The following is a 12,149-nucleotide window of genomic DNA, read 5'->3' as shown; positions in this document are numbered from 1 at the left end:
CGATTTGAGGATGAAGAAGAAAGAAATATTTATATATATAATTTATATACTAATATGTAATATTTATATATTAAATATTATATGTATAAATATATATGTATTAATATATTAACTTAAATATATATAAATAAAATAATATTTTATTTGTTAAAAAATATAATAGATGCATGCGGGGCATGTGTAACGCACCGCAAGGCCAATGAGATATTTTGCTTTATTTTTTATAAAACAAGTCGGTAAGTTACTGTTTTATTTTTCACAAAGAAATAAATTGTTCATTTTCGATAACACAAGGAGATAAATTGTATTTTTTTCCTTAAAAAAATATATAAAATATCCCTTAAATCTTTTAAAATTAACGAGCTTATAAGTTTTCAAAAAATCATAAAAAGTTTTTAATCTATTTTTAATATTTTAATAATGTTCTTCAATTATAATCGTATTAATTATATAATTTTATAAGTTTCATAATCTTATTGCATCTAAATATTTTGAATTTTATAGTTGGCAAACAAATTTGTTTTGTTGCTTGATGAAGCAGGGAATTGAGCTGCATAGTTGTGTGCAGAGAGATTAAAAAAAGATTCCTTGCAAGAGTTCATAATTGGGGTAGATTCTATTCAACACATATAGATTCATGGTCAAATACAGCATCTAATTATTATTTTTTAAAAAATAAAAAGGAATCTAATATTAAAGTCAAGTTGTGCTGCCTATTTGGTTGACAATCTTGACAAGAGTGAGGTGCATAGCTGGAAGCTTCACTCATGCCCAACCTCATTGTTCTCATGTACCCACAAATTCATTGGTCATCATTAATAATTATGTACATGGAGAATAATAATTGTATATTATTGCGATTAATTAATAATTTAAACTATTTATTTGTGATCGTATATTGATTAATAACCCTCACGACGACTACAACTATAATAAATGAACTCGAGTTAAATGCATCACCCCCTCTCTACAAGAACTAAAAAAGAGGATACCCTTTTGAAAATTTTAAAAAAAAAAACAAATTTATTTTCCTATGCGTCTGGCTACGCGACCTATAATTGATTTTTAGCATGTAAAATGTCTTTTTTGCCCTACTTACTAATGTAAAATTATAATTACAGAACATCAAAGTCAAAATATGATTTTACTGTAATCAAATAGTAAAATGAGTCATATATATATATATATATATATAAATTAATTTTATCCTTATATAAAATATGATAGGCTTATATTGGGGAGACGTTTGGTGGGATTAAATACTCAAAAGATTTAGACATAAAAGAGAATGTTTATCTGTTAGCTTCCTGTAATGTTGGACATCTCCCAACAACCCAAACCAAAACTGTGTTCTGGGCTGGAGCCCATAATGTATGGGCCTCAAATTGGGCCTGGGCTGGATCTGAATGCGTAAAAAGAAATACATGAGAAAGGGAACTCAAAACTTTTTCCCCCTATTGGGCGTGGGCTTACAAAACGACACAAGTTGATGTTTTAGTTACGTGAAATTTCAAACAATCGTAACTTTTGATTTAGAAGGAATTACTGGATAATCTACCTATTATAGAAGAACCCAACTCTTCACAACTATTGTCGTGATAGGCCACCATTTGTTTCGAAATTCCTTCCTTGTGACATTTTTATAATTTTTTCTATTTTCAGTCGACATTAGCTACTTTTCGTATTTTTTACAGTTGGTGCTTGGACCTGATAATTTTACCAGATTGTTTCTAAGATGTTAGGGCATTTTTGGGTTGAATTTTGTAGGGTTTTGGAATAGTTCAAAATTTAATCCATTTCAAATATGTTTGACTTACTTCAAGACCTTTTCTTTTAAATACCTAAAAAGCTTTGTTATGAAAATTCATTCCCCAATAATACACTTTCCTTTGTTTTTTGAGTTCTCAGAGCATTAAAGAGGCTTTCTTCTTTATTCATGCGTTGTTTATTGCATCCGCATAAGTGTGTATTAAAGTCCAGTTAGCACCATCATCAGTGAACCATCTTCACGAAAATCTTAAAATTAATTAGAAAAGAATTAATCTAAAAAAATAGGATTTAACAATTCGATGTTAAGTCAGTAATCGAAAAAACTTGAAAAATAACGTAAGAATAATGACGAAATAATTGAAGTGAATCTGAATAAAAAATTTCAATTATCCTTTCAGTAAATTCATTACTAACTTAAGAAATAATCTGATAAAAACATATTATTATTATTATATTTTACCGATACTTTTATTCCTTTTACACTTTGCATTGTATCATATATATATATATATATATATATTGTTAAGAACACACATATTTTTGATCTTCTAAGTATAGTGGTTAGCACTTCTGATCCTATAAAATGCTACCGACGTATAATTACACGATCAAATATAATTTTGGCTTATTATTATTAATTTATATAAAAAGAGGAAAGGCTGCCCATTAAAATAATTAAAAGTGAAAAAAAAAAAAAGGTGGAGTAAGGTTACCGAATGGGGCAAGAAGAATCCTAAACCCTAGAATAGAAAAAAAAGTGGGAGGGAGTATGGACTATGGTGTGCCACTCACATTATTTATTTATGTATAAATCCAACTTTTTATTTGATTTTTGGGATTAATTGCAGCCGACACCTTTTTCCATTTGCATTTATGCAAGTAGCGGTAGGTATACGTCCACCGGACATTGCACTGCCACCCATAAATTACTTATTAATTTCAATACTTACTGTATTTATATAAATTGATTTTGATGTAGGACAGGACCCGTATTCTATAATACTCAATTAATTTTTCATTACATTATAAATAATCATAATTTAAAAATTACAGTAAATTTATATTATTAATCACGATAAAATAAAATTAATGCAAAAAATTTTAAATTTACTATGATTAATCAATTCTTGCCATAATCTTTACTATAATTTTAGATATAATTAAGGTATAAGATGAGCCGAGTTAGCTTGCGATCCAATTCGAGCTCCAGCTACATTACTTATGTTTGTGAGCTTACGACACCTTTTTTTTCTTTAGTTTTTTATTTGTAAGTATTTTTATATTTTTTAATACATATTTAATATTATATCAAGTTTATGTTAAATTCGTTATACATTAGAATTATTAATCAATATATCTCTTGTTTTAATTCTATACAATAATTAAATATGGTATTTTTATTTATATTTCCTAAAAACAAGTTTAAGCAACAACTTGGTAAGTTTTGACTTTTTTTTTTTTCAAATATATATTTAATACAATGCAACGTAAATTTTATTGTTATAAATAAACTCCAAAAAATTGTATTTATTTCAAAATTCACCGTATATTAGAATTATTAGTCAATATCTCATATTTCGATTTTAGATGATTTTAAAATATAATATTTTGATTTATAGTATCTAAAAATAATTTTAATCAATAATTTAGTACTTTGTGATAAATTTTTTATAAATAAATATTTAATACAATTCATATGAATTTTACTGTTATTTTTCGATATTCACCACAACAAAATGCTTTTGTTTTGGAGTTCATCATAAATTAGAATTATTAGTTAATATCTCATATTTTACTTTTAGATGATATGAAAATATAGTATTTAGATTATATTATCCAAAAACAATATTAATCACAAATTTAGTACATTTTTGATAATTTTTATAAATAAATATTAATATAATGTATATAAATTTTATCGTTATAATTACAACATCTACTACAACAAAATGCATTTATTTCAAAACTCACCATTTATTAGAATTATTTGTACTCAATGTATCATATTTTAGTTTTAGATGATGTTAAAATATTATATTTCAATTTATATTGTCTAAAAATAAGCTTAATCATCAATTTAGTACGTATTGATAATTTTTTTTATAAATAAATATCTAATATTAGAAAGCACTTCAGAGTACATAAAAAGATAAAGGTATTATTTGACTTTGATAATTTATCTTCGATACAAAAAAAATTGTTTGAAATGGTACAATAAGCCATATTTTTTTAAAAAAATTCAAATATTTTGGAAAAAAAATTAATTGAGCTTGAGCTTGTATTTTTCAGCTGGCCGAACTCGAAGTTGATTAAGGGAGCTCGCGTTCGAGCTTTTAGTTGACCTTGGCTCATTTGAACCCGTGGCTATGTCCAAATGTTTTACAAAAATCACTTGAAATATATTACATTAAAAATCCTTAAAAAATATATTTATAATTTTATGAAGCACGACATAAAGTATTTATGTAATGATCATATTTAATTCTTTAATGTGGATGCAACATTACAACGCAAAAACTTAGACTAAAAGATATAAAATATTACAAACAACCAAAATCAAATACTTACATATATTTCACTTCCTCTATTTATTATTTTCAAAATCAGTCTTATAAAAAATATATTAGAGAAAACAAAATCCAACCAAAGTCAACATCACCAGAACAAAATCAAAGGTACATAGCACACTATGTAATATAAAATTCTTTGATAGTACGAAGAATGGACAAATCTCAGGTGCTTTTATACATAATGCGCTGCGATAACTTTAAACAATTAATTTATTTTCAGGACAGTAATGGTTTGACCGTTTATTAAAATACTAAATACTCAATTTTAAATATCAGCAGCTGCTAAAGGGCGAATCTTAGGAATCATAAACGTCATTGGAGCTGTCTTTGTGGTATATGCCGCTGCCTTTTTGAATAAATAAATTTGGCAGGTTATTTTTGTTAAAATAGAAAATTTTCATTTTATCTCATGTACTGACAGTATAAACGGCGGTTTGTGACATCGGGCAAAATTTTTTTATTGTATTAATAATAATTTTAAATTGTTGGTTGTTGTTGTTTTTTTATATCGCTCTCTATTTCTTTTTTTCTTTTTTCTCTTGAAATGTTCCGTTGATTTATATAATTTATTTTTATTTATAATATATTTTAGTTTATACTAATATAAAAAAAGACCTTCTACATTCACAAACATCGACTTGTGACACTGTTGCACAAACTTTTGTTATATCAATAAAACCCTTAGATTGATTTTTTGTTCTTTTCGTCTTTCATTTTTTTAATGTTTTTTGTTGCTATTTTATTTTTAATTATAATATATTTTTAAAATATAAAAAATTATTTATTATATATACGTATGGACGGCGTACCACGATAATTAGTAAAAGAGAAAAAAAATATCTTTATACTCATAATCGACGATTTGTGATACCATAATACCATATTTTATAATATTAATTATCTCCTTGAATATTTGTATAAATATAATTATTTATTTTAAATGATTTACCTCATCTCTTAACCATCACTATACTATCATATTTATTCTCTATTTTTTACTCAATTCATCACTTACTCTGCTTCTAAGTATATATTAATTTTTATTTTTAAAATTTTTATTGTATCTATCATTTATATATATATATATACTATGTATATGCACACAAACAACGCATACCATTGTGGCTAAATTAATTGGAAAATTTAAAAAAAAAAAAAAAGAAAAGAATTAAGGAGACAAATGGGAAAAGCAAATGAATATCAACCATCCACACTAGCACAACACTAAGGATTTCCATGATTGCCAAATTAACGGTTAAGATCCCACATCACTACAGATCCTAAGATTATAAATACCCCATAATGGGGTGTAAGTTGAATCATTAATCTTTCATCTTCATATACACCATTACATCATATCTCTTACTACATTAGTTTTTTCCTAGTAATGGCCAATTACTTCCAAAACATGATCCCTGAGTTTCATTTCCTGATTCTTGCAGTACTACTTATTAATGTCTGCCTGGAAATTCAATTTACTCAAGGCAGGCAACTAAAACAACATCATGATTTTGGTTCTGTCCAAATATTACAGTCGACAGAACCCCATCAGGTTCATGCAAGAAACCTGGAACAACAATCTGCAGGGAGTCAGAAACACGAAAAGATGATATTCCCAAGTGAAAGTCGTGAATTCAGCAGAGGTTCGAAAGAGTTTGAGCCTGAAGCAACAGGAAACAGTCCTGGAATTGGTCATTCTCACGTTGGAGAAAAAGACAACACGGGTACAATTAAGATGCAAGAATTCAGCACAACATCAGTGGCAGCAGATGGTCATGTTAAGGAACCAGCAGGCCACAGTCCTGGTGTTGGACATTCTGTTGGGAACTTGAAGAAAGTACCTAATTAATGCTTGTATATATATATATATATATATATATATAGACAAGTATGTGTGAATAATTATGTATATCTAGAAAACCATGTAATAGTACGTACTTTATAATTTAATTTCTTGCAATAATCAATTTATCTATTTGTTTGTAAAAATCTCGATTTCTCCTGTCAGGATTCTGTTATTTGAGTTGATGTTACGTATGGGTCTTATGTTTTATTTTCTGTATATGTGTCGTATGTGTATTTCTCTTAAAAGTATTTAAGTTATATGCTGAAAGTATAATGTAAAGTGAAATTCAAGATGAAATATATATCCCGTTGATTTCTATGGTCTCATGATACAAGAAGAAAAATTGTTATTGCCAATATTCTAATGGATATGAGCTAAACGTAATAGTAAATAACTATATTAATTATATAAAATAAAATTGATGGAAAAACTTACCTTATTTATCAGGAAAATAATATTTACAATGGCTCTTAATCGTTATAAATGTTTTAATTTATACTAAAAACTACAGCTAACAAATTAATATTTTGTGGCTGTGATCATGAATGACTATTATAACGGCTATTCTTTTTATTATAATTAAATATTATATTTTTTATAGTACGAAGAATTCTTTGTGAAATAAGCCTAGAAGGAAACTGAACATGGCGCACTATATATTAAACTTTTTCCTTAGTTTCCCCTGTTATGGATGTTCAAAGCGCTTGAAAATTCAAGCGTGAATCAAGTTTGATCAGATTTGAACAAATTATAAGATATATATATTTGATATTAATGTAAATTCAGAAAGAATGATTGAATCACATGAAAAAATACTAGTTACACATTAATAAATAAATCAGTGGAGTCCAACAATACCATAATGGTAGAAGGATCTTCAAAGAAATTCTAAAATCAATGAAGGACTAACCTGTAAAATAGGGGTTAACACTCATATGCTTAAGTTAATAAATTGATTTACTGAGGATGAGAAAGGGAATAACTGCAAATAGCATAAGATATGGTGTAATAATTAAAATAGAGAAATAAAATATTGGAATATAAGGTGAAGTATGCTTGTGGAGTGCAAAAAATAAGCAGGGTGAGCTCCTTAGCCTTGCTGTTGACTGAGAGTAAAAAGTTTGAGTGTGAATGAGTGAATGATGTTTTACCCTCGTGATTGCATTATGACCTCTAATTATAGGCCAACTGGGAGGAGAGTCCGGAGGTTAGTTGCTGCGAGTGATACGCCGTTTGAGAGCTGCATATGTTAGCTAACTAACAAAAAGATAAATAAATAAATAAAAGGATTCAATTTGAACTTATCTGGATGGAGATATGTTTGTTTAAATGAGTCATGCCCAGTCAACCCAAAATGTGGGAAGTCTATTTACCTACTGTTGACAGGTCGACTGACGCAGATCTACGGAGAGTTTGTTGAAAAATTTTCAGTATGATATGTCTCATGATGTTGGGAATATATATAATGTAGAATCCGTGTTGTTTACTGAGTCATTCTATTGTATTAGACTGACTTTTGGGCCTTGACATTTTAGTGTAAATGTAGCAATTATATATGAATTCGATACCTAACTTATGGGTTAGCAAGACCAAACAGTGGAGCAGATTTCCTTTATTTTGAACATTAGAAAAAATAATCGAGAGGTATCGCAAGTATAATAACTCAAATAAAGTGATATTTTACGAAATGTATCGCTGCACCAAAAATTAATTACTTACCTATGTTTTTAGTGATAGATTTGAAATTATTGTCTAAAGTTATATAATATTTAATGCTAGCGTGGATTGTTGTGTAGGTGTAATTAAGTATGTGAATCAATTCATTTTCATAAATTATATTACTACTTTATTTTCACCAAGGCAAGTGTGTCCACTGTTTTACATTTCTACTCAAGCATGCTAATTTTTTTTATGATAATTATATTATTATTATTATTATATCAATATGTTATAAAATCTATCAATAGATTCAATACATCAATTTAATTTTTAATAACAATCAAAATAGAAATAATAAATTACAATGAATTTATATAAATTGACTAAATACCCATGCGATTTTGACACATAATCTTATATTTATTCGTCAGATTTCGTCTTTAACTGTTAGGAGATCTTATTGGTTAATACTCAAGCACGAAATTGTAAGCCTAAATTTGATATTTATCGACTATGATGTATGGACAAATTTAATTTAGTGATATAAGCATGATACGACACAAACGTTGTAATACGAACAATCTGAAAACTTAGAATAAGACACTGTAACTACACGATTATATATATATATATATATATATACAAATATCGTGCCCAACATGTATTGATAGCTGATATTATACTAAATAATTTTATTAAAATATGAGTGCATTATAATTTATTTACTATCAACTTAAAGTGTAATTATAACATATTACATAGTATATGTGTGAAAAGTAACCTTAAAGATCTGTTCGACGATTTGACATTAATTTCTTGACAACCTTTGAACAAAAGTGGGGTTATATAATTATAAGACTTGATATTGAAATTACAATCACATCTCCTAGATTCTACTTTACAAAAGTGATTATAGTGACTCAAATAATAAAATATAAAGATCCTCTTTTTCCCATGTGTGGACTAGGAGTTGTTTGGACTAGCACGATTTTTTTATTTTGACAAACCAATATTAGTAATTAATTGTCACTACCGGGATACCTAATGTCTAATGATTATATTTTGTGAAATTAAATTTTTTATATCAATATTAATTAATTCCAAATTGCTTTCGGCAACTGTAAAAGAAATAATAAATTTTGGTGATAAGATGTCAAATGATACAACAATCGAAAGTACTAATAATTATACACGTATATTTATAGTGAGAATTTGTATTTTATTAAAATATAATGTTCACAAATTAATAATGATAGATTTGTGTCGCTATTAGAAATAAGTGACATGAGAATTTTGTACTAAATATTACATATTTAGCAAAAGAATTATTTTTCTCAAAAATAATTATTTTCAAAATTTTAATAATATTTATTATTTTATAAAAAATTGTTATTAGAAAAAATCAATAGCTTGTCACTAAAAATAATAATTAATGATAAATTAACAATCTAATGACAATAATAATTATCGTTGTTCTCATAAATTAACAATCTAAATATAATCAAGAATTGATTATGATTACATCATAAGTGTTAATTATTACCAATTATTATATGTTAAATTATCAATATTAAATATATATTACTAATTAATAATTACTGTCGAAATGGACTAATACCCACATAGTCCACAATTTCTTGATTATATTTAGATTTCAATTTCATTAATTAAGCTAAGTATAATTAAAAATTTTGAATTTTCATTCGAGTGATATCAACCAAATAATTGATATTATAAATTATTGATGATGGTCACCGTTGACCAATTAATTCTATTTAAATGTGATTTTTGTCACTTTTGAACAATAAATAAATAAAAACGAAGGGTCTGCCAACTCCAACAAGTATAAAACCACAAGCCAAAAGTAGAAATAAGGTTACTAAATAGGGCAATTAAAAAGTGGCACCTCCTATATTCTATTCCTCCACTCACATTTTATATTTAATTATAATGCCCATATATTTTTTATTTTATTTTTGGGAATGCCAACTTACCACTTTAATTTGTAAACTTAATATTTCACACCGCACATGCAAGCCATAAATTATGAAATGTCCAATTTCTTAAATATACTTTATGCTACCTTTTTATTCTTTGCCAAAAAAAAAAATAAATATTAACATTTAGGTGAATTGATCATAACAGGCCAATTAAGCTTAAAAAATGTATATATATATATTCCAATATGGCTGAACTCGCTACACGAAAAGAAGAAAAATTACAAACTTTTAGTTCAAGTATGGGTTAGCAATTTTAATTTTGTACGAATTTATTTAGATATTTTTATCGTGTATTTTAAAAATACGCACGTTAAAGACAATAGTGGCCGAAGTTTGCAAAAATGGCTAGGACAGTCATGAACACTACTTGGGCCATTTTACCATATTCTAACTATTATTTGCACAAGTCTTCTTGTCTGTTATCCATCTTGATCCGACGTAATGAGCCTTCCAATCAGGCGTTTGGGGAAGGTACATGATTTTGTTCCATTAGGCTTAACAACTGAAATCCCTCGGCATTGTTCGTTCTGGCGAAAACTACACGATTTTGACCTAAAAAATATCTGACAAGAGAAAAGAAGCTTTAAAACTTATAAGCTACGAAAGTATATACCTATTTGTTATTGATGTTGGATTGGAAAGATTAAATATTGATGTAGGATTGGAAAGAATAAATTAATGTTATATTTTATATTGGTCACTATGTGTACAAAATTAAATTATCACTTATATATACAAGGAAGTGTTTAAACGGGCGAAATAGTTTTTTATTTTATAAAATAAGGAAGAATTTTTTTTGGTACCACAATTATGACAGATGACGTTTTTAGTCACATAAAACCTAAAATCACATTTTTTTAGTCTAAAAAAAAATCTGATTTTGGGACTTTTTAGTCCCAAAGAATGGTTTTTCAGCTCCAGAACCATACCGCACATGACTTTTGGGACTAAAAATATGTATTTATAAGTTTTATGAAATTAAAAGTGACACATGTCATAGTTATAGTACCAAAATAAATTCTGTTTTTATTTTGTGGGATTAAAAAAATATGTTGCCCATATTTATAATATATAATATAAAATAAAATATTAATTCTCAACAACAACAAAATCTACGGAGATCAAACAAACTAATATAAAATATATTATAAGATCGTATATACACAGTATAGGATCACAGTATTTATCGGTATACGTATACATATTTGAATAAAGTAACAAAATCAAAAGTACAAACAAAGATGTCACTAGAAAAAATATAATACTCAATTACGAGTAGTTATCATATTTAAAATAAATAATTATTAATTACGAATACACAATAATTACTGATAGTAAATTTACGAGTGTTACAAAAAAAATTGTCTTGAAAAAAAAAAGCCATAGCAAAAAAATATTATTTCATAGTGGATAAGTAATTTTTGTATTAATATTATTTAATCATAATTAGTAATAATTGATTATTATAATTTTTAGTTCATAATTATTAGAAATATGGGCAATAGTATTTTATTTTTTATTTTTTTGTCTGCCGAGAGAATTTAAATAATATTTGGTTTAGTGAGACTGAGGGTTTGACCGACAATTAGAGAAATTTTAAATGTTATCATGAGCCGCAAAACGGCGAGTCTTAAAAGAATCTCGCAGGTTATTCCAGCTGTCTTAGTGGGATTCCTAGAAGAATATGCCACTACCTTCTAATTAAAATATAACCCCCATCTTAACTTATTTTTCATTATATTATACATGTTTATTTTATTATATATGGGAAAAATACAAGCAATCCCCTTGTGATATGGCAAATGAGCAAATTACTCCCTTGTGAAAAAATAAATAGCGATTTACCTTTCTATATTTTTTAAAATACAACAATTTACCCCCCTATGATTTTTAAAATGAAGCAATCTACCTCGCTATATAAGGAGGTAAATTGCTTCATTTTAAAAAGTATAGGGAGGTAAATTGCTATTTTTTTTCATATGGGGGTAATGTGCTCATTTTTAATATCATAGGGGGATAAAATGCTATTCACCCTATTATATATTATATAACCACTCATCGACTATTTATAGCACACTTGCTGTATTTGTAATTTTATAAACAAGAAGAAAAATAAAATGAATAATCAATCATAATTGGTACGTATTTTTCTTAAAAAAAATTATTAATTCTGAATGCACATGAATATAATATTTTCTATAGAAAATATTTTAAAGATTATCGTTATATATAATATAAAATATATCTCGAGGTGTTTTGGTCTGTATATATTTATCAACAAAAAAATATTATTCTAACCATGTG

General features: G+C 26.6%; 1 protein-coding gene across 1 annotated transcript; it reads left to right on the top strand.

Annotated features, from left to right (window-relative positions):
- Positions 5,680-6,383, top strand: LOC110012473. The gene has a single exon (XM_020696337.1). It carries the CDS (start codon positions 5,728-5,730, stop codon positions 6,187-6,189), a length of 462 nt encoding a protein of 153 aa, XP_020551996.1. The 5' UTR covers positions 5,680-5,727; the 3' UTR covers positions 6,190-6,383.

Source organism: Sesamum indicum, linkage group LG8 (assembly GCF_000512975.1).
Source record: "Sesamum indicum cultivar Zhongzhi No. 13 linkage group LG8, S_indicum_v1.0, whole genome shotgun sequence".
NCBI classification, from domain to species: domain Eukaryota; kingdom Viridiplantae; phylum Streptophyta; class Magnoliopsida; order Lamiales; family Pedaliaceae; genus Sesamum; species Sesamum indicum.
This window is presented reverse-complemented; position numbering and strand designations above follow the sequence as displayed.

Bases quoted from the DNA above. Each gene is read 5' to 3' on its own strand.
- LOC110012473 (XM_020696337.1), top strand. From the start codon at position 5,728: ATGGCCAATTACTTCCAAAACATGATCCCTGAGTTTCATTTCCTGATT.